The 27,107-nt window shown below is 40.4% G+C and overlaps 5 protein-coding genes across 6 annotated transcripts; 2 read left to right on the plus strand and 3 right to left on the minus strand.

Annotated features, from left to right (window-relative positions):
* LOC125228787 (protein Cep78 homolog) lies at nucleotides 1-12,146 on the plus strand. The gene is made up of 12 exons (XM_048133467.1): nucleotides 1-335; nucleotides 1,580-1,767; nucleotides 2,226-2,402; nucleotides 2,859-3,030; nucleotides 7,708-7,883; nucleotides 8,130-8,200; nucleotides 8,430-8,522; nucleotides 8,899-9,044; nucleotides 9,434-9,578; nucleotides 10,322-10,529; nucleotides 11,211-11,321; nucleotides 11,862-12,146. Exons 1-12 carry the CDS (start codon nucleotides 98-100, stop codon nucleotides 12,093-12,095), a joined length of 1,959 nt encoding a protein of 652 aa, XP_047989424.1. The 5' UTR covers nucleotides 1-97; the 3' UTR covers nucleotides 12,096-12,146.
* Nucleotides 12,147-13,978: 1,832 nt separating this feature from the next.
* LOC125228883 (growth arrest and DNA damage-inducible proteins-interacting protein 1) lies at nucleotides 13,979-21,609 on the minus strand. The gene is made up of 6 exons (XM_048133586.1): nucleotides 21,526-21,609; nucleotides 20,041-20,046; nucleotides 17,383-17,387; nucleotides 15,436-15,821; nucleotides 15,067-15,302; nucleotides 13,979-14,397 (listed from the first exon to the last, which is right to left on the minus strand). Exons 4-6 carry the CDS (start codon nucleotides 15,740-15,742, stop codon nucleotides 14,194-14,196), a joined length of 747 nt encoding a protein of 248 aa, XP_047989543.1. The 5' UTR covers nucleotides 15,743-15,821; nucleotides 17,383-17,387; nucleotides 20,041-20,046; nucleotides 21,526-21,609; the 3' UTR covers nucleotides 13,979-14,193.
* LOC125228882 lies at nucleotides 19,031-21,502 on the minus strand. The gene is made up of 2 exons (XM_048133585.1): nucleotides 20,525-21,502; nucleotides 19,031-19,969 (listed from the first exon to the last, which is right to left on the minus strand). The coding sequence occupies exons 1-2, from the start codon at nucleotides 21,383-21,385 to the stop codon at nucleotides 19,859-19,861; spliced, it is 972 nt and encodes a 323-aa protein (XP_047989542.1). The 5' UTR covers nucleotides 21,386-21,502; the 3' UTR covers nucleotides 19,031-19,858.
* A 370-nt stretch (nucleotides 21,610-21,979) lies between the features above and the next one.
* LOC125229052 (clathrin light chain) lies at nucleotides 21,980-25,471 on the plus strand. Of its 2 annotated transcripts, XM_048133826.1 has the most exons (6): nucleotides 21,980-22,222; nucleotides 22,521-22,661; nucleotides 23,229-23,340; nucleotides 23,694-23,705; nucleotides 24,520-24,708; nucleotides 25,335-25,471. In XM_048133826.1, the coding sequence occupies exons 1-6, from the start codon at nucleotides 22,057-22,059 to the stop codon at nucleotides 25,339-25,341; spliced, it is 627 nt and encodes a 208-aa protein (XP_047989783.1). In that variant the 5' UTR covers nucleotides 21,980-22,056; the 3' UTR covers nucleotides 25,342-25,471. The 2 variants fall into 2 exon arrangements, with proteins under 2 accessions (XP_047989783.1, XP_047989784.1); XM_048133827.1 differs by lacking the exon at nucleotides 23,694-23,705.
* Nucleotides 25,472-25,613: 142 nt separating this feature from the next.
* LOC125229051 (phosphatidylinositol N-acetylglucosaminyltransferase subunit A) lies at nucleotides 25,614-27,094 on the minus strand. Its single transcript, XM_048133825.1, is given in 3 exon segments — nucleotides 25,614-26,330; nucleotides 26,333-26,924; nucleotides 27,018-27,094. Coding segments are annotated over 3 exon segments (1,311 nt in total). The 5' UTR covers nucleotides 27,024-27,094; the 3' UTR covers nucleotides 25,614-25,617.
* Between the last annotated feature and the right edge of the window lie 13 nt (nucleotides 27,095-27,107).

Raw genomic sequence — 27,107 nt, forward strand, 5'->3', positions numbered from 1 at the left:
TTGAGTAATATTTAACAAATAGAATTAACATAATTTAACCAATTCATTAAAGCGACATTTTTTGTACGCGCTTTTTTTATTGTATTGTTTTTGTGAGATGGTCGGCAAGGGCGAAACTAAGAACAGCCGAATATTCCACCAGTCTTATGTGAAATGTTGCAAGTTACAGAACTTGACACCTCTGAATAATGTGATCCCTTCGGCCAATGGGAAAGTCCTGGACTTCTGTGTGGACCGGATCAAGTACGTGGAATGGCCGCCCATACTGAACGCCCTGAGCTGTGATCTAAGTCTCCACTCGGTCGCTATACGATGCAGGCAGCAAGTGAAAACTGGTGAGTTTGTGCTTAGGTATTTCGATTTTTAATGTTTGTTTGTTCATGGAACGTATACGTAGCCTAACCAGAAATATATGACTATTGTCAGGAGGGCGCTGTTATCGGATCGGATAACGTGAAAACGGTCTGTTTTCACATTATCCGATCCGATATCAGATGTCGGAAGGATTTCAATGGAAAAATCCAAGATGGCGCCGGTAATGTACGGGATATATCGGTCTTACATCCGATATCGGATCGGAAAATGTGAAAACGCACTTATTCTGATGTATAGGGTGACAGTTCAGTATAGTATGAAGAAAAATATAGTTCTAATGAAATTCCGCAACATTCAGGCTTTAAATACATTCAGTATCCTACTAGGTGAGGTGATATATCCTACTATGCGAGTAGTTATACTGAAAAAAATATATTTAAAATGTTAAGGTCAAATGTAAATGAGGTCATTTCAGAAAGTATAATTTCCCGAGGTCACATCGTTATCGCAGGTCTCGACATTTATATGACAATAATTCCCGTCATATGGGCGAATCAACTTTTTGACCGACTCAAATCTGTCTGCACATTCCATAGTTGTAAAATTACACCCTGAATTTTTTTTCAAAGTTGTCCACCCCACTTTTTTTGTAACATGGTATTTATTTTTAATGCAATTCATACTCAGAATTGCGAGGTCTTTCGATCCTGATAGGAGAAAAAAAATGTCCCAAGATGTGCATACATTTTTCAAACCTTCCATTCCGCTATACAAAATGTATGAAAAAATGCTAACGGAATGAGAAAACCTTGAGACACTTTTTTTCTCCTATAAGTATTGAAAGAGCTCGCGATTCTGAGTGGAAACCACATAAAAAATTCCAAATCCAAAAAAAGGGGTGGACAACTTTGAAAAAAATGGCCCATACCTATAATGAATTTTTCAGTACAGATGGTGTTTTTTTTACGCACTAGTGCAAGAAGTGGTTCATTATATGCCAGGTTGAAACTTCGGAGGGTCATCTGTACTGAAAAACGTCATACGATACACGTGCGAAAAGGAAATTCGTAACTCGTGTCGATTTAAAACACGACCGAACGGTCGTGTTTTAATTTATCGCCACTCGTTTCGAACTTCCTTTTTTACGCACTTGTATCGTAATGTACCTACTATTATGGGTATTTTTCACATTATGCTGTATGAATATTTTGAGTAACGCAATAAAATGTCGGTCAAAAAGTTGATTCGCCCATAATTATCTCAGTTCTAGAACAAATAGACTGTGAGCGTCTCGCGAAGACTGTGAACAAGCGAGCCGTGATCCTCACGAAGTTCATGCTGTCCAACCTGGTGGAAGCGGTGGCGCAGCTGCTCGCCGACACGACGCTCCTCCACACCCTGATCCTGGAGGGGCTGCCCTTGAGGATACCCTACTTGAATCCTATAAGCGAGGTAACATAGGTTGACTTGATCTCCTTCATATCACAGTTCAAGGAAATAATAGACTGTGAGCGTCTCGAAGACCGTGAACAAGCGAGCCGTGATCAACAACTTACAACTTAGTTACCAAACGGTACTACTCTGTTCCAATACGCTACGAAATTTTGGCTACCAAACGGTACTACTTAAAAGGAAAAAACCACGCGCATTTATGGTGCTCCCACACTGGCTGACCTATTATACATTTTATATAACATGGTGTGACAGCGCGATCGCGCGATGGTGCGCTGTCACACAATTTTATATAACATTTATAACTGCAGTCCAGTGTGGGAGCACCATAATATCCAAATTACGAGCAAGTGTGTCTTAAAATAGTATATTACGCTACAAGTGCGACGAATTCTACCCCACTGTCAAAGTAAGTAAATGAAAAGAACCTGTTATACTAACTCCCATTTCTGCTCTAGGTTCTTACGAGCAACAACTCTCTAAGCCACCTCGCGCTGCCCCGCTGCCTGATCGGCGACGCGGGCTGCATGGCCGTCTGCAAGGCGGTCCGCTGTCTGCCCAACATCCTGACCCTCGACCTGTCTGGCTGCGAGCTCACGCCGCTGGGGGCGTCCTACATCGCGGACTTAATCAAGGTGAGTAGGCTGACCCTAGACGGGTGACGTCAGAACTGACCGTGAACATGTAAACAAGAATTTTCCTTTCAGAATACTGAAGTGATACTAATTAATAAAGCGTAGCTAATTATTTTTATTTATTATTTTAAGGGATAGCAATACCTAATTATCTATTGCTGCAATGCCTTTGTATTACAGTTAATATAGCATAAACCGCAAACTATTACTTGTAATTTCGTATGGGTACCCTGCTGTAAACAGAATTCAATTACCTACTACTTATATGTTGCAAATATAATTAAGAGGTTTAAGGCGATTTATTTACCGTTTGTGCTAGTGGGGTGCCCCCTACGCATAATTTGTTATATTATTACCTATCAGAGCAGTAGGTAGGTATTAGTATATTGCATTCTTGCGTCAAAGTTAGGTTTCTGAATGAGATCCAAAAACTTATTATAAAATTTTTGGGTACAGTACCAGAAAATCAACCGCTACAGCGAGAACTGGGTGCACACGCTCCGGTACAGGATGCCCGAGCTGGACGCGATGGCGGGGCTCCGGCGCATCTCTCTGTGCGGGAACCCGCTCGGTGATGCCGGCGCCTCCGCGCTGCTCAGCGTGATAGCTGATGACTTGTGGATCAAAGGTACGCCGCTACAGAGAGAACAGCGACACGCTTCGCTGCATGATGTCATAGCTGGACGCGATGGCGGGGCTCCGGCGCATCTCTCTCTGCGGGACCCCGCTCGGTGATGCGGGCGCCTCCGCGTTGCTCAGCGTGATAGCTGATGACTTGTGGATCAAAGGTACGCCGCTACAGAGAGAACAGCGACACGCTTCGCTGCATGAAGTCATAGCTGGACGCGATGGCGGGGCTCCGGCGCATCTCTCTCTGCGGGACCCCGCTCGGTGATGCGGGCGCCTCCGCGTTGCTCAGCGTGATAGCTGATGACATGTGGATCAAAGGTACGCCGCTACAGAGAGAACAGCGACACGCTTCGCTGCATGAAGTCATAGCTGGACGCGATGGCGGGGCTCCGGCGCATCTCTCTCTGCGGGACCCCGCTCGGTGATGCGGGCGCCTCCGCGTTTGCTCAGCGTGCTGGCTGACGACTTGTGAATCTAAGGTAAACCACGAGAACTGGGACACTCTCCGATGCAGAATGTCTGGACGCGATGGCGGAGCTCCGACGCACCTCATTGTACGGGAACCCGCTCGGTGATGCGGGCGCCTCCGCGTTGCTCAGCGTGATAGCTGATGACTTGTGGATCAAAGGTACGCCGCTACAGAGAGAACAGCGATACGCTTCGCTGCATGAAGTCATAGCTGGACGCGATGGCGGGGCTCCGGCGCATCTCTCTCTGCGGGACCCCGCTCGGTGATGCGGGCGCCTCCGCGTTGCTCAGCGTGATAGCTGATGACTTGTGGATCAAAGGTACGCCGCTACAGAGAGAATCGCCTCCGTAGACTGGGTTAGCGTATCAAATAAACACATTGGTGATCCAATGGCACTCCTTTCACACATAATAGACATATTAAATAGCAAATCAAACACTTGTTTCCCACTTAAAAGTCAATCACTCACTCGCAGTAATCTCTGCCCGTGGTTAACGAATGATATAATTATGAAAAAACAACTACTTAACGATCTATTACAGCTAAACGGCCCAGCCACAAAAGATAAACACTACATTTTTATGATACTATCATTATCCTTACAACTAGAAGAAACTATGAGACATGCGCAACAATCGTACTATTCCAACACTTTAAAAAATAGTATAAACCAACAAAAAACACTTTGGCAAATAGTAAATCAATGCACGGGCCGCGCTTCATCAAAACATCAATGCAGTTTGAGCGCATTACGCGACAGCGACGGCGCATACTATGAGAGTTTAGACCGGTTAGCAAACGACGTAAACACATTTTTTGGCTACCTAATGATTCTCCGAGAAATTTTTAGCCGATTATTGATTCGCCGACAACGATTCGCCGAATTCCATTTCGCAGAATAATCAAACTATCGCTGTCACTTTTGGTCGACTAACGTTACGTAGAATCTTGGTTCGCATACAGTTCAGTTCGCTTCTGTGCAAATTATCCGAACTATTATTGGACAATTTTCATTTGGCCGAGTGATATTTTCGTTTAGGCCACGTTTAGTCGAATAACGTTTTACATTTTATACACCGTTAAAATATTTTCGAATAAAGTGACAGTTTTGTTGACTGTAGAAACATAAATAAATAAATATTTTAAGAATATCTTACACGGTACCACATTTTAAGGTACTTACAGGAAGACAATTGCGACGGCAATTTTCAACCGGTCCAAGTTTTTTCATATTATACACTATTATTTGACCTATAAGCTAGTATGTCCACAGAACAGCCAGTGGAAACTATTTAATAGTGCAAATAATGTAAAACTCGGAAATAAATCGAGTAAATTGTCCCCCAGTCGTAATTGCCCCGCTGAACCTTACCCATATTTAAAGTCACTTACGGATCGGACAGAACGGACATCAAGCATGCAGGCAGGAATTAGATTTTCAGTGGTTTTTCACCTCACCCATGCGAAAAGGGTGCTGTGTTCACCTAAAAAAAATATCAAACGATCACTCGACCTATTGTGTTTCGGCCAATTTATTGTCGGCCAATTTTTACAATTACTAAATGATTATTCGACGAAAAGTAAATCGGCGTATAAATTTTCTGCTTACTGAATCAGTGTACGAATGAATATTATGCGTAATGAAATTCTTCCAATCGTTATTCGGCCAAAGAAGACGTCGGCGAATCGTTGTCGGCGTACCGAAAATCGGCGTATTTTATTTCGGAATATCAATCGGGCACCACATTTTTTCTATCTGCTGCCACCGCCGTTCACGCGCCTACCGCAAATCCAACCGAAACAAATCGTTTGTTATTGCATACAGCGAGTCCTAGCACTGTCTCAATTTACCTACAACCTGTTACTGAGAAAGAATTACATGACGTTGTGACAAAGAAAATAGCCTGTAAAAATACTCTCGACATCTACAAGATCTCCACAAAACTTTTAAAAATCGCGTTGCCATTTATATTACAACAATTAATGTACATCTTCAACGTCTTGATAAAAAAAGGAACTTATCCACAAGTCTTGAAAAAAGTCAAAGTAGTACCAATCCACAAAGGAAGAGGACAAGTTGATGACATAAAAAATTACAGACCAATAAGTATCATTCCGGCAATCGGAAAAGTTTTCGAATACTGTTTATGTCAACGATTTTCCCTTTTTTTCGAACGCTTTCATTTAATTAGCGACAAACAATACGCGTACAGAAAAAACAGATCTTGCATCACCGTAATCCGCGAAACAATAAATAAAATAATGATATCGAAAGAAAAGTCATCACACGTCGCAATTTTATTATGCGACATGACGCGCGCTTTCGATTTATGTAATCACGACGTCTTAGCAGGCAAACTCCACCATGCTGGAATTCGCGGTCCAGCACATAGAATAATGATGGAATTCCTAAAACAGCGAAAACAGGTGGTAACCTTGAACGGCGGCCAGGTACAGTCGGAGTTCGGGGGGTCGACATTGGGGTGCCTCAAGGTTCGTCGCTAGCCAACCTGTGCTTCCTATTACAAGTCAATGACCTACCGGCCAACGTACTAGGCGACATGTACCTATTTGCTGATGACTCATGCGACATTTTGACAGCACCCACTATTCAAAACCTAGAAGTGCTCATAGCTGAAGACATTAGGAGAATGCAATACTGGTTCACCCAAAATGGCTTAGTCCTTAACCTTGAAAAAACGCAAGTAATGCACATAAACTTAGGTGGAAGACCTCCTAGGCCTTTATCAATCCATGTTGACGACACACATCAAATAGAACAAATTCACCATACAAAATTCCTTGGACTAACTCTGGACTCAGCCCTGAAATGGGACAAACACATTGACAATCTTTGTAAGAAACTTTCCGGCTCATGTTTTGCTATAGGAAAACTTGCCAATGTCTTACCGTACAAAGAATTACGCTCAACATACTTTTCACTCTTCCACTCTAAAATGTGCTACGGCCTGGAACTATGGGGCACAGCAGCTGACTGGCATCGAGTCTTTGTGTTACAAAAGCGCGCGCTAAGAATTCTCGCTAGAGCTCCACCGGGTACGTCAGCCAAACATTTGTTCGCAGACATGAAAATACTCACACTACCCTCACAATTCATATTTAACATCGCAAAACACGTACACACACACAAACACACCTTTGCAACGAACAAACTCACTCGCACTCGCTTAGGAAGCCGAGAACGACTGCTACCAGCCTCCCACAGACTAAGCAAATCTACCAAGACAATGCATGTTCTAGGTCCTAAAATTTACAATGCGCTGCCTAATGACATAAAAATGTTAGAAAGTAACAATATGTTTTCAAACAAACTTAAAAATTGGCTAACCAAAAAATGTTTTTATACTGTAACGCAATTATTCGACATTGACATATCCACTAAACAATAATTTATTAATAATCCTTGTACTATCATATCAATTTCATTCTCAAAATATTCTATTCGAATTGTAATTTTATTTAAATGTAACCTACATAATAATAATATTGTAATATTGACTCTTAATTTTATAGATGTTACAAATATGTTTTGAATTGATGATACAAAATAATTTATTCCCTGTTGTTGACATGTAATATTTTAAGAATATTATGAATAAATGAGTATGAGTATGAGTATGAGAACAGCGACACGCTTCGCTGCATGAAGTCATAGCTGGACGCGATGGCGGGGCTCCGGCGCATCTCTCTCTGCGGGATCCCGCTCGGTGATGCGGGCGCCTCCGCGTTTGCTCAGCGTGCTGGCTGACGACTTGTGAATCTAAGGTAAACCACGAGAACTGGGACACTCTCCGATGCAGAATGTCTGGACGCGATGGCGGAGCTCCGACGCACCTCACTGTACGGGAACCCGCTCGGTGATGCGGGCGCCTCCGCGTTGCTCAGCGTGCTAGCTGATAATCTGTGGATCAGAGGTACACCAGATAGAAAAGGTACACACTCCGATACAGGATACCAGAGTTAGACGCGATGGCGGGGCTTAGTCGTATCTCGCTGTGCGATAACCCGCTCGGCGACTGACGACTTGTGGATCAAAGGTACTCCGCTAGAGAGATAACTAGGACACACTTTGATACAGGATGCCCGAGCGCGGGCGGGACTCTTAATATAAAACTAGTTCAAATCTTCTTTTTTTAGCTTTCACCGACCCTAAAGCACCCAGCACCTAAACATGTGTAATTTCAGCCATGGACCTCCAGAGCTGCGAGGCGACAGAGTCGACGGCGGCGGCGGCGCTGCTCGCCCTCCAGTCGAACACGACGCTGGTGGTGCTGGACCTGCGTCACAACTCCATCTGTGGCGAGTCGCTGGCTAAAGTGCGGGCTGCGGTCCGGAAGAATGAGACGGGAGTTGGGGAACAGGTCAGTAACGCTTGCTGTATGTACTCCTAATTTCTTCAAAATGGGCGCACTTTACGTAGTGAAGGATTGATTATCAAATAATACAAGCAGTCACAAATAAAGCCTTATAAAACATTCCCAATAAAACTAACGTTAGTGCCACAAATTTAAATTTTGTGATTAAATTAACCTTGATTTATTTATGTCACCGGTCACTAATGTTTTAAAATTTTTTTTTCATTAAGTAACTACCAATTTACTTTTCAGTATTCATGGCTGGGCAGTACTAGCATGTGCTCTGGTGACGGCATCAGAGTGATCAAACCAATGAGTTCCAGGTAATTTGCTGAATGTCCAAATATACGAGTAAATAACTTCGCATCAATAAAAATGCGCCGGTGTATTGCGGCCGTTTCCGTAAAGTTGGCCGTTACCTCACGACCTTACCAGCACTTGACGACTGACTGACTCTGACGCCTTATCTACTCTGCTACTAGGTATAGTGTTACAACTACTTTTATTATTTACATTTAATGCAATTACCAATTTAGTAATTGTTTTTTCTAGAAATGGAGTAAGCAAAGACCGGGCGGCGCTGAACCAGAAGATAGCGCCGATGAAACACACCATCAACAAAACTACTGTCAACAAGAGGGAAAAGTAAGCACTAATCTTATTTTTTGTTGCCTATTAGAGTCTTTCAAACTGCTGTGTTAAGTATTCTTCCCAATTCAGTATATTAAATAACCTGCCCTAGCAGTACCTTTGTTAGTAGAAAACTGCAATAAAAATTCAAATCTGCTTGTTTTGAAACTTTTTCCTATGACAAATCTATCTTATCGTATATATAGGATTTTATTAAAGTGTAAAAAATGCAATTCCCAAGACACATTTTGATGGCACGCTTGATCGAGCCGCGTCCTTGACGCAACTGCCAGCGTTTCGTTTTCTATGGAAAGCATCACGAAATCGCTGTCACCATAAAAAATTATGCGCGGGAAGCTGATCTAACGTGAGCCATTCTTTACCTACACAGAGACTATGCCGAGGTACTAGAGCAACAGCTACAAGACGAGGTGGCGCACCGGCAGCAACTAGAGGAGTTGAACTCGCAGCTAGTGGAACAGATGAAGCAATTGCAGCAACAGCAGCTACGCCGGTGGCAGGACGCGGAGTCTTTCGGTACTGACTCTAGTAGATGAAAACCATGATTCATGAATTCCATGTCTGATAGCCCTTTCCAAGTTTAAAAGAAAACTCTGGAAATATGTTGTCACATGAATCATCAAAGTTGGCAAAAGTCTGGAAAAGGGTAATTTAATAGGTACCTATTCCTGCTTAGGTATGCCTCATGACATGTAATTAAGGATGCACATGTAAATGCAATCACTGCCCTGGTCACTAGTTTCCAAAGGCAATTGTTTTTCCATTTTCCGTTAGTCGCAAGTCAGTCTTAGTTTTGATAGATGATAGATTTCGATGCTCACTTGTTAGACTGACTATTTGTTAGATCCTAGAGACTGCTGCTCTTTCAGCGATAACGATTAAGGTTTTGCATTGTGTTGTTCCAGGTTCAGAACAGTCCCTGGAGGCGAGCTCACGGTCGGGCAGCTCTGGCTCGTCCTGTTCGGTGCCGATCGACCAGAGCACTCTGTCGTACATCCAGCAGGCTTTCCGGGATATCTATGCCTTTATCAAGAACAACCAGTGCGCGGGGTAAGACTGCGACTGAGTGTATCGGTGTTCTACTAAAAACCACCGAACATTGTCTGAAAATTTACTTTAACGTATTGAAAAGTTTTGTTTCTCCAACTGTCCCTGATGGTGATTGTCGGTGACGCTACAGCTCTTTTTGTTTGACCTACAAAGATCGCTATTTTTACCAGATTTCATATTTTCAATAGGTGTAGGGATGTTAAAAATTACAAAATTGGCGAATGTCTTTCGGTCAAGTCATATCCGTCTGAACCTCGACTCCTACACGGCTGGCAACGGCTTTCAATGTTTCTGATAACCCATCATCTCGATTTTGCTAAATGTTGGCTGACAATCGCCTTATATCAGTAGTAGGCATCTAGTATCTACATACATACATACATATAATCACGCCTGTATCCCATAAACAGGTAGGCAGAGCACATGAACTACTAAGTTTCAGTGCCACTCTTGGCAAAAAGGGGTTGAAAGAAATCCAAATTGTGACATTGATGTGACAGGTTGCCAGCCTCTCGCCTACGCCACAATTTAACCCATATCCCACAATCTACTTCTACGACACCCACGGGAAGAAAGAGGGTGGTGAAATTCTTAACCCATCACCACACGGGGCAATCTATAGTATCTACACGTTCGGAAACCACCAAGGACCCAGTGTTCGCAAATGTCCCAACAGTTGCCAAGTGTAGTTGGTTGGTATTACTGATCAAACTCGTACTTACTAAACACAAATTCTCATCCAGTAACTGCGAACACGAGCCGAAGGAGCACATCACGGAAATCCCGGAGTCCGACGAGGAGAGGTCCGAAGACCGAGCCAGCATCATCCCGAAGAAGGCGCAGAGCACGCACGTGAAGCTGACGGAGCTGGTGAAGGTTGAGAAGATGACCAAGTCGGCGCATCTGCTCGGACACATACAGCACATACGGGAGACCATGCAGATAGTGACGGTTAGTACATAAATCAACAAGGATTCAGCCTATCGCACTATTAGACGATAGGGACGGCTAGATGTTATATCATTTATCGCGCGACCATAATTGCCTTTTTTAAATTCCGTTACCTTTAAGGGAAGATTCTTTAGTTCAAATACAATCAATTTCTCTAAGAAACTAGCCTCTTAACTCGGTTATCGAATCATTAAAAAAACTGAACACGTGTGTGGTATCCCTTACCACTTCCTAATATTATTTGTTTTGACATGTGCCGTCAAACACTTGACAATGACTTTAATGTTATGATTAAGGTCCTCTCACACTAATTAATCCATTTATTTTAAATGGACACGAAAAAATATTTTTTCGAATTTAACAAAAAGCGATATACAGGGTGGTTCCTGATGATGAACCTAACTGCGTGTCGAATTTAACGGAAAACAACATGGTGTTTTCACAACAGTAGATTCACACTTTTATAGTATTGGCGCAGTCGGTAGGATTTACCTACTTTGATAATGTTATCTCGCTCACACCGTGAGCATATGCATTAGGACCCCGTATTCGAGTGTCATCAGGTCATCATATTTTGATGTTAGATTGGTGTGCTGAATTATACCAAACCTGTAAAGTCCGCAACACGTTAATTTTAGTCAGTGATGGAAACTAAACATTAGCGTATAAAACTTTTTACAGAAGCCGGAGATGATTGAAAAACAAATGGGAGACACGAAGAATATTCACAAAGAAGAACAGTATTTAGACGAACTGCAAGAAATGAATTCTTGTACCACCAAGAGTAGAAAAGTGAGTTGCGCTCTTCACTCTATTGTCCATGAGTAACTTCCATATTTTAACTAGCTTTTGTCCGCGGCTTTGCTCGCGTTAGAAAGAGACAAAAAGTAGCCTAGTCACTCTCCATCCTTCTACTATCTCCACCTAAAAAATCACGTCGATTCGTCGCTGCGTTTTGCCGTGACAGACGGACAAACAAACAGACACACATTTTCCTATTTATAATATTAGTATGTATGTTCGAACCCGGGCTCGTACCAATTAGTTTTTTTGGAATTCGATATTTGATATTTACCAGTCACTTTTCGGTGAAAAAAAAAAACATCGTGAGGAAACCGGAATCATTCCAATATGGCGTAGTTACCGTTCAAGTTGGGTTGGAAGGTCAGATGGCAGTCGCTTTCGTAAAACTAGTGCCTAGATTAGTTAATCTCAAGATAACTAATCTTGGGATTAGTTAAAGCGGACCAGGGAGCGGCGAATGCCGGGATAACGCAAGGAGGATGATGATATAGATCGGTAATAATACTAATAATGTTGTTGTTACCACAGGACAGTATGATATCGCGGAATTCGAGAAGCAGCGGCAGTCTAGTATCAGACTCGTCGGACACGTTGGTGTCATCACACAACTTGCGCGCGCGCGCGAGCCCGCACCGCGCACACAGCCCGCGCCACAAGCGCAGCCCGCGCCGCGTGCGCCACACGCCGCGCGACGCCCCCTCCCCGCCGCGCGCGCTCAACCCGCGCGAGGCCCTATACTCGTCCTCGGATGATAGTTCGTGATTTTTGTAGATTTTTTATGTAAATTTTGTGAGCAGTAAATTATTCTTTTTACAAGCTTTTATTTACTTTCACCTGTCCCGTGGTCTCTGTAATGAAATCTTGCAAGTAAAATTTGACCCACTCGGTTTTCGATTAAGCTAAAATTTCGCACATATGATATAAAGTTGTGGCATGTGGTGTGGGGCATAAAATGTTCCAACTTCATATCAAGTCAATGGTGGCAATAGTATATTGTGCAACAAGGGAGGTAAGGGGGACATTAAAGACGCGTGTTATTATTTACGACTGCCGCAGGCAGGAGTGAATAATAGACACATGTCTTTAATGTCCTTACCTCCTGAGTTACACACAATGTTTTTCATCACATTTGAGAGAAAAATACAGAGGAAACAGTCATAAGGCAAAACCTACAACCGGCGGCGTTGCGACCAGTAGTGTATCTTGATCTACATCAGATTATTCATATTAAAACCATTGTTTTTGATAATAAACACTTTTTGAACGAAAACAAACACAAAATCAGTTTCGTTTTCTTTTAACCCCTTATTTGCCAAGAGTGGCCCTGAAGCTTTAGTAGTTTCATGTGCTCTGCCTACCCCTTTATGGGATACAGGCGTGATTGTATGTATGTATGTATGTACAAACACAAAATACTGCATATAAATTAAATGCAACGTTAAAAAAACCGGCCAAGTACGAGTCGGACTCGCCCACCGAGGGTTCCGTACAAACTTTCTTTCAAACTACCTAGTAAAAATAATCTCATATTTTCATATAACTCTAATGACTTGACTAGAAGACAAAAGTATAGGCACTAATGAGTATTATTGTGTATAGCGCCATCTCCCGGTCAATTTGCTAACTAATTTGCGCGACCTGGTTTTTCAGGGATAATTCTTTATAATGTTAACCGATTTAAACAGTTTTTACTTTATTGGACAGAAGATGGTTTACGTAACATCTCGTATTAATTTGAAGTACGATATACATCCGCAAGGGTGGGTAAATTGAAAGTAAAAATCTGAAAAGTTTTTTGTGAATTAAAAAAAAAGTATTCAAAATACAAACACGATTATATTTTTCCTGTAATATTTAGCATAAAAACAATGTTTACTAAAATTTTCATAATTTTTCGTTGGTAAACTTCGGAGATAAGGGGGGACGGTATTTTTTTTTACATTTTCCTTCGAAATTCTTTTTTTTCCACAACAAAAAAATTATAAAAAATAGCTTATTTACGTTCAATTTGAGCTCTTTCCAACGATACCCCACTTGACCTAGTAACTTGAAATTTACAGTTTGCCCCCCTTTCATTTTGGCCATTTTCTACAATTAAAATAAATATATTTAAAAAAATTACACTTTCTATTTGTAGAGGTTTACAATGTTCACAACTATTCCAAATTTCAAGTTGATAGCATTAGTAGTTCTCGAGATATTTAGGAATGTGACAGACGGACAGAGACGCACCATAAGGGTTCCTGTTGTACCTTTTTGGTACGGAACCCTAAAAAAGCATAAATCATATAATTGAACTAAAATTTTACTTATTTTTCATTCATTTAAATATTTTGATCTGTTGTAGGTACTCTCCGTTGCTAGGCAACGGTGGGTGCCTCGCGTACGCACGCGGTCAAGCGCGAGTAGAGCATATTGTCAGATTGTTACAATTTATCTGAGTTAAATTTACGAAATAAATACAAAACACACTGAAATAATTGTAAAACATAAATAAAATGCATTTTTCATACCATATAATATATTTTATAGCTTAATAGTCAAATTTTGGTTGTGCAATAAAAATCCTTGGCAGATTGAAACGTCCTTTGCCTGAAGTATTATACGGATTGTATTAATTTTACTGATCAGTGCTTAGACATACGAAAGGTTAATCCATTATTCCCTTAGGAATAAAATAATACATTATGCTTCAGTACATGTAGACGCAATGATACCTTTAAACAGCAAATGTGATGAAAAAAGATTTGACCCATACATGCACAGGAACATAAATACACGAAAGTTTAATAAATTAAAACAATACAGATTGTTGTAACTATCATAATTTAATAATCTAAAAACCATTGAGATGGTCTGTCTACTTAGTATCCGTAATCTTTGCATTGGTTTGCTGTAACTTGGCAATCATCATTTGCTCCTTGGCTTCCTTCTTGGCCATCCTCTCTGCCTTCTTCTGTTCTTTCTCCCTCTTGGCTAACATCTCCTGGAAGCGCTCGTCTCGGGGGTCTAACTTGAAACCAAAATGCCTTCGGACTTCTTCCACTAAACGCTCCTTCTTGGCCTGTAAAACAATTTATTTTAAAATTTCTCATTGTTCTCATGGGCATATTGGGCTTATTAATCAATTGTATATTATTATATTATACATATACTAGCTTTTGCCCACGGCTTCACTCGCGTCAGTCTCCATCCGTTCAACTATCTCCACGTAAAAAATTACATTTATTTGTCGCTCCGTTTTTCCGTGAAAGACGAACGAACAAACAGACACACACACTTTCCCATTTATATTAGTATGGATTACACTTTGACTAAAAAGAGTAGAATTTAAAAGTGGCAACATTGTAGTGTCATCCCTTTCAAATCAATATGTGTGAGAAAACAGGATGACATGTAATGTTGCCAGTTTTTAGTTTCTACTCTTTTTGGTCAGACTGTAGATTGCTCCAACAATATCCTAGTAGTAGTTTATATCTAGTCCATACTAATATTATAAATGGGAAAGTGTGTGTGTCTGTATGTTTGTCCGTCTTTCACGGCAAAACGGAGCGACAAATTGACGTGATATTTTAAATGGAGATAGTTGAAGGGATAAAGAGTGACATAGGCTACTTTTTGTCTCTTTCTAATCCCCCACTTCCCAAGGTATTATGTAATGAAAATGTAAAAAAAAAGTTTATTACCTTAGCCAGACCTTAGTTTTTAAAACAAAGTTCTAACAATAACTCACCTTAGCAGCTTCAGCTTCCGCCATTTTCTTAGCCATTTTGTTTTTCAAGTCTTTTTTCCATTGAACCAATTTTTCCATCTTGGCTGCTATCTCATTCTCTCTCTGCTCAATCTTTAATCTCTCTTCTTTTCTTTTCTGTGCTGCAGTCTCCATCATCTCTTTTATAGTGAATGGGAAAGCCACTGCTTCAAACTCTTGCCTTTCTTTTATTTCCTTGTTTGTAGGCCAGCATATACCTACCAATGTAAATTATAAAATAGAGTATTGTAAAAAATGCCTAAAATGAATGAGAATATCTTGTATGGAACTCGTGATTAATAATTATTTGATGAAAAATAAAATAAGCTGCAAGAGTAATCGAGAACTTACTTGGATTGACACCACTGGAAGCACCATACTTTCCATACAGTTTTCGATTGTATTTAACAGTGAGGTGCGTTGAGGTATACGGCTTTTCGTAAGGCCGCCGGTCGTTCATTATATTGTAATGTGCCGGATTCAACCTCGACACGTTCCTTTTCTTCTCGATCTCCGCTTCGCGAGCCTGCACATCATCAGCATCGTCGATGAGGACTTGCTCGTTCTGTTCTATAATTTCCGGTACCGATGTGGAGAAACGAAATAGGGAACTTATGAAATTAGGCCTGGCTAATTTTGTTCTTAAGCACAAATTCATTTTGTACGATTTCAGAAATAAATACTATATTTTAGGCACTATTAAATAACAAAATATCCCTCGGTTTTAAGGTTAATTTTTTTTTTTTTTTTTTTGCTTTGGCTTTTACTCCCTGCCAATTTGCACAGGGTGAATTTGCCAATGTCAGTGTTGGCTTGGTGTTATCGTAGCTTTGACTTTCACACGTGAGGAGAATGTTCGGTATTTTTTTTTTTTTTTTAATTTTTATGAAGGATGTGAAGGGAAAACCTAAAACAAAACATTTGTTATGAACGTCACTGACAAACACATGACAACACTTACACAAATTGATTAGCGAAGAAGCGGGAAGCGGATGACAGAATGTTAGTAATGCCAACATGAGGGAAATGAAAGAAAAGAAAACCATATTATATGTATAATAGGAATAAATGAAGTAATAGAATATTATAGATGAGAGTGAGAATGAATTTACGTTATTTATAGTTTAATGTTATTTGTTTGTAAATATTTAATTAGGATAGAAGTTAAGGTCGAATCCATGTAACAAAGTAGCGAGCTAAAGCATATAGGTCGTGGTACACTTTCGGGCAATACATCGTACAGTGAGTAGCTACACATTGAACAAGAAAAGAAGATGTGATCCAAGTTACCCTCCTCTTGCCCGCATTGGCATAATGAGTTCGCGCGGACACCAATCATAGCCAGAAATAACGGAGTGCATACTTTTCCCAATCGCAACCGGCAAATTGTGGATATAACCCATTTAGGAGAATTACGAAAACGATAGAACCACGGCTTCCGAGTGATACGAGGTTGCACACATCCATAGTGCTTGCCCGTCTGCAATTTCGAGATATCCCATTGCTCCTGCCATGTGGCAAACATGTCTGCGAGTGCGCCACTCAAAAGGTCAGTACTGTAAATTACCGATTTCACTGAACCAATGTCGATAGCTTGCCTTGCCCATGTATCAACCATCTCATTGCCATTAATGCCACAGTGGCTAGGAATCCAACTCAGAACTATGGTTAGACCCTTTGACTCACACCTGCGAAGTACGGTTTTGATTTCTAAAATCAAAGGGAACTTTATTTTCATTTTAAATTGGTTGCCAATAATAGCCTGCAGGCAACTTTTACTATCAGTAAAAATAATAGCTTTACTAATGTTGTGTGTCTCTGCATATTTGACAGCCTCAAGGATAGCAACTGCTTCGCCTGTAAAAATTGAAGATTGTGGAGGACATTTAAATGGGAGAGCTATATTGTATCGAGGAATCCACACTGCTGCTCCCACGCAACTGGTCGCATCCATCTTGGAAGCGTCAGTAAACATCGGTAAGTAATTTGACCATTTTTCTAAAAATTTATTGAATTTATTGTTTGCTCCTGGATCATTTTTGAAAATGCCTATATCTAATATTACTTTAGGAGTATATATAAGGGTTTCAAATGCTACTTCAAATATGGGATTAGTACCGGATTTATATAAATTGGGGTAGATATTAATTAATTTGGAAAAAGATATTACTGTTCTTGGGAAAACTTTAAAAGTCCAATATCTGTTTTCAGTGACCTCCAGCGCCAGCGGCCACAAGCGTGGAAGCATCAAGTGGCTATAGTATGAGCTGCTCTTGATTAAGAATCTGTCCGCAAGATACTGTCTGCGGAGAGCCAGTGGAGGGTCAACACTTTCTACCTGCATGCCATTCTTCGGAGAACACCTCATAGCGCCAAGTATAATCCTCAAGCATTTTGCCTGGATGAGGTCTAGTTTGTCAAGGCCATCCTTATTGCAAGGTTCCATTAAAAGTGACCCATAATCTATATGACTGCGTATGATGGCATTATATAGTAACTTCTGGCAATAAGGATGAGAACCCCACCACACCCCGGACAGTGCTCGTAGTATGTTGATATTTTTTCACATTTACCTATTATGTATTTGTGGTGCAGAGTGCCAGACATTTTATGGTCCAAAATAACACCTAGAAACTTTACAGACTCCTTACTCGGAATTCTGACACCGTCATAGTATACATCAGTTGTTGGCATGTTCCTTCTGCGGCTAAATGTAACAGTACAACTCTTTGTCGGAGATAGAGTAAGCCCATGGTCACCGAGCCAATCCCCAAGGTAACCCAGAGCCGTGTTCAGACTAGCAGTTGCTTTATCCATTGACTTTGCCATCGTATATAAGACAAGATCATCAGCGTACTGCAAGATGTTACAGAAGGATAAGACAGATTGTTCTAAGTCATATGTGTATATGTTGTAAAGAAGGGGGCTGAGTACCGATCCTTGAGGGAGACCTCTCCACAAAGTCCGAGGAGGACAATAGGAGTTGCCTTGTCTAATTTTGATAGACCTGCCCATGAATAGCGAGGTGACAATGTGTACAATCTTCGCGGGAATGCTCAGTTGTAGCATTTTAGCCCTGAGCACCGGAAGAAGCACATTGTCATATGCAGCAGAGATGTCGAGGAAACATCCCAGCAGATATTCGTTTTTTGATAAAGTAAGTCTAATATCACTCGTTAAAATGTTTAGGCTATCCATAGTGCTACGCCCCTTTCGGAAACCGAACTGTGTGTCTGCTAAAATTCCATTGTTTTCCACAAACCATTCAAGCCTATTTTTAACCAAGTGTTCTAATATCTTTCCCATTGTTGCAGAAAGAGCGATTGGTCGATAGGAATTAGCCTCGTCTGGGTTTTTAGACGGCTTTAGGATAGGAATGACTACCTGGGACTTCCAATCTGCTGGAACCTCTCCTGTGTTAAAGGCATGGTTTATGATGCCAAGCAGATATTCCTGTCCGGGAGTATTTAGCTTAGACAGGAAACAATATGGAATCCCATCCTCTCCAGGTGAAGTATTCCTTAAACCATTAATTACCAGGTTAAGCTCTGAAAATGAGAAGGGCTGGTCGAGAGAACAGGAGGAACGTGGCAGCGGGGGGATATCAAACAGGACGCCTCAGGGACAGTTGGCGGGGCAAGCCTATCTGCGAATTCTGCCATCCAGGGGGAATCTATTGTTGGTTTAGATTCTGGATTAAATGAACCCCTAAATCTCTTAATATTTCGCCATACAAGAGATGGAGGGGTTCTAGGAGATAGGCTCTCGCAGAACCCCTTCCAGCCCCTCTTTTTAGCCTTTGCTAAGAAACGTTTTGTATGAGCCGAAACTTTTTTAAAAGTAATGTAATCGTCCAAATTACCGGATTCATTGAAGAGGCGCTCCGCATCGTTTCTTTTTTTGATGGCAGTCGTGCAATCTGCGTTCCACCATGGGGGGAAGGAATTTTAACCCTGGCAGGCTTCTTTTTCGGGATAAATTTGTCGGCAGCTTCCAAAATGATATTTTTGAAGTACGTATACTTTCCCTCTTGGTCCATCTCAGTGGGGTTCCTCTCTTTGATACTCTCTTCGACAAAAAAAGCATAATTGGGCCAGTCTGCTGACTGTATTTTGTATTTCAGCAGCGGCTCTGGCGGTGGTGAAGGGAGGATCGACGTTGGTTTAGTGATAATTATCGGAAAATGATCACTACCATATGATTGGCGCAAAACCCTCCACGATAACAAGGACGATAGGTTCGGCGAACATACAGTCAGATCCAGAACAGATTGGGGGTTCTGACCTGGGTAAACCCGATGCGTGGGGGTACCGTCGTTAATGACTCCCACGTTAATGTCATCAAATAAATCCAGCAGAGCTGTTGAAAAAGCATCGGAATGGTATGATCCCCAAGAGATATTGTGGCAATTGAAGTCTCCTAGAATTACCAGAGGGTGTGGTACAGATGAGAGAATAGAATGCAATTCGTCTATATCAACTACCTCAGTATGGGGTATATATACAGAGATGAAATTAATGCCCATAACCTTTGCAGCTACGGCATTAATCCCATCCGAGTGGGGAGGGATAGAAATTTGAGAAAATGGGTAACAATGTTTAATCAATAACGCACATCCAGCACGTCCGTCACTACGGTCCTCCCGGAGGCACGAGAACCCCGGTACTCTAAAAGAGCCCCGGGACGTAACCATGTCTCCGAGATGGCCGCAACGGACACAGCATGATCATTGATCAACTGGGTAAGTTCTGGTTTCTTTGGGATGATACTCCGACTATTCCATTGTAAAAAGTTGACCTGGTGACCTATTATGAAAGGTGAGTCGCTCTGCAAGTGTGACCATTAAAGGCGCAACGTCGTTCGGTAGAATGTCGCTCCATTTGGCGATGATATTTGTTAGTAACTTCAAACACAGCTCCATTAGGTCCTCCTGAGGGGTGACTCTATTGTAAGCACCATTCAGGGCCTGGCCATTGGGGAGCTGTGGTGGGGGAGTACGAACAATATTATTGTGGGCCTCTCTGTCATAACCTGGGGAGAGGGGGACCCTCGCCCGGGGCGCCCGATAAATGGTCTTACGATAAGATGTCGTAGGCGGGGATGTTGGCATAAACGTATGGCAGGGTGACTCGGACGATCTAGAAGAGTCTGGAATCTGCTCAAACATGACTCTCGCTACGTCAGAGTATGGGCGGCGTACTGATGGGAACTGAGCAGCTGCCTCTGCATACGAAATACTCTGTTCAGACATAGCCAGTTTGATGGCTTTCTGCCGACCAAATTCGTTACATGTCTTGTCAGTCGCATAGTGTCTGCCGGAACAGAATATACATCTAACATGTTCAGGAGCAATGTTACATCCATCCCCAGGGTGTTTTTGTGAACATTTGTAGCACCTAGCATCAGACCGGCACTGTGCTTGGATGTGACCAAACCTGAGGCACTTCCTACATTGGATTATTGGCAGCTGATACACGTCCACAACTAATGAGGTGTAGTATGCAAAAATTTTGGCAGGCAAGCTTTGACCCTCAAAAGTTACTACTACCGATTGAGTCGGAACCCAAGACGGGGAGCCATCATCTTTAAGTATCTTCCGTTGAAGTCGACGAGCTTTAAGGATCTTCCCTTTACCTTCTCTAAGGGACGTTCCATTGACCAATTCCTCCATAGTCCAGTCTGAAGGAACTCCTCGCACCACTCCCATTCGAGATACATGATATGAAGGGATATCAGCTATAAACTTATTTTTGCCTAGAAGCGGGTGCTTAAGGAAGTTATTTGCATCCGCAGCTGTGGAGAAAGTGACCGCTACTCTGTTGCGACCCACCGATTTAATGCCACCGTCCTTCTGGATGTTATTGACGTTTGCCTGAGTTAGTAAAAGGCCTACATTTATGGGTTTTAGAGTGGCACTGGAGGAAGGGGCGGCCTCTCTAGAGACATGCACTATGAAAGGTCCATCATCGTTGGCACCATACTCTCGTGATTTGCTGTCTAGACTGGGGTGTTTGTATAGATGCGGGTTAAATTCAGTTGAGTTACTTTTGTTTATTTCAACTGACTCTTTTTGACTGTTCGCATGAGACTCGACCATCCTACTTGTACCGGGCTCCTCAACTGCACTATTTGTATTACCCGACTGCTTTTCGGACTCTGCCGGGTCAATTACAATTTTTTTGGGGGAAGGCTCCAGCTTGGTTGGTGATAAATCCAAGTTACGCTTGCGCGTGTATTTCTCCCAGTCCATACCGTTATCACCATCCTCGTCTGGAGGCTTCTCCTTCTCGTTGCCGTCCATCTAAACTAACCTTTGGTTTTATGTATTAATAAACCACCACCTGATTAGAAAATAAGGAAAGTTGTTTTATTTACGGGAATATAACCTAAAAATCGAACCACTCACACAACGCGCTACTCCTCAACTCCTTTAAGGTTAATTTACATTACATTATAGTGTCATTCATTACTGTCAAAAGCACTCAAAGACAAGACTAGGTTTTTGAATCTGTAAAGCCCCATTGCTAGACGCATGCCACATGTCACATACCCTTTTCTTTTTTCAGACATAGGCTCCCCACAGACAGTCTTAAAAATTCATAATCTTAAAAAAAACTTGTATGCAATCTGACAGTTCAGATCTGTCAGTGTCTTGTCAGTGTCAGTTTGAACTGTCAGATTGCATACAAGTTTTTTTTAAGATTATGAATTTTTAAGACTGTCTGTGGGGAGCCTTAAAAATAAAACTACCCCTTAAATTTTAGTGTTGCCATTCGTAAAAGCAATACCATTCCTTTGTTAGCAAAAAGTAATCTTTAAGTTTGAGTAATAAGACCCAATATTGCACAATATTCTAAATTATGTTAAAATGTCGATGTCATTTTTATACTCTATCTTGTCTATAGTTGTATTAGTAATCGACGTTTTTCGTTCTCTCCGTTGAATTTATTCCAATTAGTATTTTTGTTCAATATGGATGATTTTGGTGATAGTTTCGTTCAGCCTGAAGTAGATCCCGCGGCAGAGTTTCTGGCCCGCGAACAAAATCAGCTTGCTGGGCTAGAGGATGAACTGGAAACCAGTGCTCCGCCCCCTGTTGTACCTGCAGCTTCCAGTGACTTGGGTGATGATTTCGTTGGTACGTGTTTAGTTAATATCTCTTTATTAGGTGCTATTAGGTCTATTATTAGGTGCTAAATCTTTCTTGATTAAAATATATCTGTAGTGCTGCAGTTTTATACACATCTACCTTATTTCTATTATTATATTTATTCATCTATAAATGTTTAACATGAATAGTTATCAGTTGCAACAACACTTCATTCTAAGACAATAGATTTGAAAATGTGTTGTATTGTTGGCTACATTAAAATGTAACAATAGATGAGTGTAAAAGACTAAAAGATGTTGTTTAACAAGATCCTTTTCATTTGAAGAAATACCAAGTACAGCCACACTAGAAGCAAATGGAATGCTGGAGGAGGATCCTGCACCATCAGTGTTCAGACAGGAGCGTGAGGAACCAGAGAAAATAAGGCTGTGGCGAGAGGAACAGAAACTCAGGCTTGAAGAGAAAGGTGAGAGAGATCCCTTGAAGTACAGAAAACCAGTACAGTACAGTAAAGTACTCTGTACTGAGTACTTTAATATTATATTCTTAAGTAACTCTCTGTACATAAATTGCCAAATCAAAATAAAATGTTATGCTTATGGATGTTCTGACTTCTCAGAAAAGGGCATAGGACAGTTTTTAATTATAAAAATTATACCTGGAGAGGATGAAAGGGGTATCTATGAAAAATAAATTATAATTAGACAAATATAAATTACAATTAGAGATCTGGGGCCTGTTTCTCGAAAGGTACAAGCCTTGTATTACAAGTGCGCGAACTGTCAAATCGTATGGGTTGTCATTTAATTTAATTTTATTTATTTAGGATTCAACATCTTACATGCTCTTAAATCTAGTTACAAAAGTCTAAACTGATGCTTATCCAATTATGTACATGTCATGGAAACACACTTGTAATACAAGGCTTGTACCTTTCGAGAAACGGGCTCCAGGACAAAAGCTAGTTCAGATACTTATAAATATTGAAAAATACTCAATGTAAGTAACGTAATGGTAATTTTTTTTATTGTAGATGCTGAGGAAGAAAGAAAAAAGGAGGAGATGCTTAAAATAGCAAAGAAAGAGCTCGAGGACTGGTACAAGACCCATGATGAACAGATTGCCAAGACCAAGGCTGCTAACAGGTAGTTACATAAATTCCAAATTCATAGATGTAGACTATAAACTACAAAATAGTTTTTCTCTGTTTTGTATGACCTTTTTCAGCCTCAGACTTTCTGTGACTTACAAGTTTTTGTTACGTTGCTCAATACCTTTGACTTTTTCTAAATGGAATATTACTTTGATAATGATTATAAAGACTGTTCTTTTATTTTAAGATAGCCTTCTCCATACCTAACTACTATCTATCATCTAAATCAGTACATAAAAAAATATTGAGTGTGTCCATGAAATTTTGTAGTCCAATAAAAATTTTCTTCTAGGACAATTTTTTGATCCAGTTCTAATATCTGTGTTTTCTTTCCCATGCTGTCAGGGAGTCTGCTAAGTGAGTATTGTATATTTAAGCCACAACTACACTAACAAGAGGTGTTGTTGGGACTTACTTGTCCAGATATTTTTCCAATAAGGTGGACAACCATACACATGTATGGCTGAATCTGTTTTCTATTCCTTCTGTTCTGTTTTTTATGTTTTTATTGGTGTTGGATAAGGTCAATGTTTTATTTTGCCCATGATGGTTATATCTGGTAAAGGATTATTTTTTATTAAATAGTATCAATAGTGATAATGTTGATCATGATTGTATAAAGTAACTGATGATATCATAGAAATCACTTCACTACTAATTAATTGGTGCCATTTTTGGTTTCATATCATAATTATAATACTTACCCAGTTATTTGTATTACTCTAATCATTATAAGATTTAAGTGAAGTCAACAATGGAAGTGCACTGAATTTTAACATATTTCCAAAATCATATTCATTTGTTTTGACACATTTACACAGATCAATATTTGTCAAGTATTTAATAGTTTCTGCATATGTGTTAATTTCTAAAGGTATTTTTAAGTGAGAGAGAGACTCGAATAACATTCAACTAAATATTATAATAAGGTTTATTATTAGTGCCTAATCTAGAGGGGAGGCAATTTACTACAGTGGGTCACAAAAAAACGCTAAAACATTTTGTAATTCTGAATGACTGTTTGTCAGATGTCAGCACATGTGGCACAGTCTTTAGCCCTTTTAAGTAAGAAAATGACAGCATTTTTGTCTCTTTCTATATTTGAAACAATACAGCACTAGGCCAAACAGTAATGAGCGTGAAGACTAACGTGACTACTACTATGATCCAGGAACGCGGAGCGCGCGCTGGCAAAGGGGTCGGAGAGCGGCGTGGAGGAGGGCGGCGAGTGGGCGCGCGTGGCGGAGCTGTGCGACTTCGGGCCTCGGCGCGGGCGCGACGTGGCGCGCCTGCGCGGCCTCGTGCTGCAGCTCAAGCAGGCCGGCGTGCGCCCCAAGCACCCGCCGAGAGCTGCCAAAGTGTAAGCTGCTACCAGCCAGGCTTTGGCTTGTTTCGCTTTTACACATGCTTATTGCAGCATCAAGCTGATTTGTCCCATAACATGAATGGTTGATTTGTTAACTGCTACAATGACTGCTTACTATTAAGATCGACCTAGCCCCAAACTAACCAATATTTGTACAATGGGTGCTAGGCGACGATATAGTGGTTGTCAATTGTGTCGCTTAACTTCAAACTTGGCTAAATCCATTCCGTTATAAGGTTGATTATCTTTCAGGTCATAAAATATTTTTTATATTTTCATTTTTAAATCAGAATGGATTTACCCAATTTTGAAGTTAAGCAACACAATAAAATTGTCCACTAGCTTATTTTATGAAGGGCATTAAAAATACTTTATTTTTTTAATATAAATTATATTATTCCAACAGCCTAATAAATAGTTAGAATACATAAATACAAATAGATATACCACTTGAACAGTAACATATTATTCATACAGTGTATATTTCACACAATAAAAGCCCAAAATAAACATATTTTTACCAAATCCCTATTTTGTATTAATTTAACTATAATCTCAGTACTATGTGATTGGTTGTTTTTTTTTAGTACTAAATGACTAACATTTTTTTCTTTTCACAGGGCCTGAATCAACAGCGAACTAGCCTAATACTTTACAGTAATCAGTCTGGTTGAATAACCTAAAATAAATATAGATAATGTTAATGGATGCAACATGTTATAAATAAATAAATAACAATCATTATATGAAAGTGCTATTTGTCCAACTGTTATTTATTGAAATTATTATTTTATACTTAATTATCAATTGTGTCCACTATTAGGTAGTGGGTCATAATAATTAATTTCCACTACTTTTGAGTATTATAAATAAATCATTCCAAAAAAAATGTATTATGATTAACTACAATTCTAAATCCCTAGCTATGTCCATGTGCTTTCTCTTATGTACCCTTTCAATTAACTGAAGTAATAAATACATGAGACTTATAACCAACAGGAATGGCCACACACCACAAGAGAGATAACTCTTTAGTTGTTCTCCTAATGGCTTATTTCGATTTTGTAATATTTTGTCATACACAATCTCTGTTCTCCTAGTTATGTCCATCCAATTGTACATGTTTCTAACCATTTTGTTGCAGTCAAAAGGGCAAATTACCTGACCGTTGCTTATATCAGTCATAGCCAGTTCTATGCCCTCCACGAGGCTGGCAACATTAGGCTCAGTGAGATAGATCATGTTATTTGGTAATACTTCTGGAATGCCTCCAACCTTAGTGGACACCACTTTGAGCCCACATGAAGCAGCTTCTACAATAGCCATGCAGTATGCCTCAGTCAGAGAGGTGTTCAAGAAAATGTCACCTTTCACAAGTACATCTCTTACTTGAGAATGCTTCAGACTTCCCAGTAATGTGACACAATCCTGAAAACCTTTCCTTTCCCTGACTTCTTGCAGTAACCACATCTTGGGCCCGTCACCTCCAATAATAAATCTAATTTTAGGATACCTAGGACACATTTCTGCTATCACTGCTGCCATCAAATCCACACCTTTTCTGTACACCATCCTTGACACTATGACTATGGTTATCATATTTGGATCCCTTTGCTTGGATCTGGAGTGAAGTTATATGTATCTACAGCATTAGGAATAACTGATACTTTGTGGGCTTTAACTTTGGCTCTTAGCACTGTATTTTCCTTTCCTGTGTGCGAGACACAAATGCAGTGGTCACACTCGCACAAACACATTTGCAAATACTTGTTTGTTAATACTGCAGATGTATCAGCAAAGCCAAACAGACTGTGATCTGTAAATACTGTTTTCAATCCTAACAATTTTCCTATAATTGATACCTCATGACCCATAACACTAAAAGCAGAGTGCCCATGAACTATTTCAATTCTCTCCCTGATAAGTATGTATCGGATTAGAGCAAGATTGCAGATCATGGTTGGTAGTATGCACTGGGCATACATAACTTTCACAGGCAAGTAGTAAACTTTGAGTCCTCCAGTCATGTAGCGGACGCCTTTCCGCTCTCCATAGGAATGAGTAATCACTATGACTTTGTGACCCTCTTTGATTAAGCATTGAGACAAATTAAATATGTGTTCCTCGACGCCTCCAGTGTTAGGAAAGAAGAAGTCTGATGCCATACAAATTACATGCCGTTTTCGGCGCTTCCTTTTTCTCATTACTTCCTGAAAAATGTAATTAAAAGTAGTTATTGAATGTACCATTATTTTCAGCAATAATATTTCTCTAATATGGACAGATATTTAACTAAGCCTTACTTTCATGGTGATACTACTGCTTCGTTATCTCAATGGCATACTTTTTTTGATACTTTCCTTTCAAATATTTAAATCTGTATCCTTTATCAA

Source organism: Leguminivora glycinivorella, chromosome 8 (assembly GCF_023078275.1).
Source record: "Leguminivora glycinivorella isolate SPB_JAAS2020 chromosome 8, LegGlyc_1.1, whole genome shotgun sequence".
Classification (NCBI taxonomy): Eukaryota; Metazoa; Arthropoda; class Insecta; order Lepidoptera; family Tortricidae; genus Leguminivora; species Leguminivora glycinivorella.

Coding starts and splice junctions, on each gene's coding strand:
- LOC125228787 (XM_048133467.1), top strand. CDS start 98: ATGGTCGGCAAGGGCGAAACTAAGAACAGCCGAATATTCCACCAGTCT. Junction 9,579..10,321: donor AAGAACAACCAGTGCGCGGG/GTAAGACTGCGA, acceptor ATTCTCATCCAG/TAACTGCGAACACGAGCCGA. Junction 11,322..11,861: donor GTACCACCAAGAGTAGAAAA/GTGAGTTGCGCT, acceptor TTGTTACCACAG/GACAGTATGATATCGCGGAA.
- LOC125228883 (XM_048133586.1), bottom strand. CDS start 15,742: ATGAATTTGTGCTTAAGAACAAAATTAGCCAGGCCTAATTTCATAAGT. Junction 15,303..15,435: donor TTCCAGTGGTGTCAATCCAA/GTAAGTTCTCGA, acceptor TTACATTGGTAG/GTATATGCTGGCCTACAAAC. Junction 14,398..15,066: donor CGGAAGCTGAAGCTGCTAAG/GTGAGTTATTGT, acceptor ATTGTTTTACAG/GCCAAGAAGGAGCGTTTAGT.
- LOC125228882 (XM_048133585.1), bottom strand. CDS start 21,385: ATGGACGGCAACGAGAAGGAGAAGCCTCCAGACGAGGATGGTGATAAC. Junction 19,970..20,524: donor TAATCCAATGTAGGAAGTGC/CTCAGGTTTGGT, acceptor ACAAATATCATC/GCCAAATGGAGCGACATTCT.
- LOC125229052 (XM_048133826.1), top strand. CDS start 22,057: ATGGATGATTTTGGTGATAGTTTCGTTCAGCCTGAAGTAGATCCCGCG. Junction 22,223..22,520: donor CTTGGGTGATGATTTCGTTG/GTACGTGTTTAG, acceptor TTTCATTTGAAG/AAATACCAAGTACAGCCACA. Junction 22,662..23,228: donor ACTCAGGCTTGAAGAGAAAG/GTGAGAGAGATC, acceptor TTTTTATTGTAG/ATGCTGAGGAAGAAAGAAAA.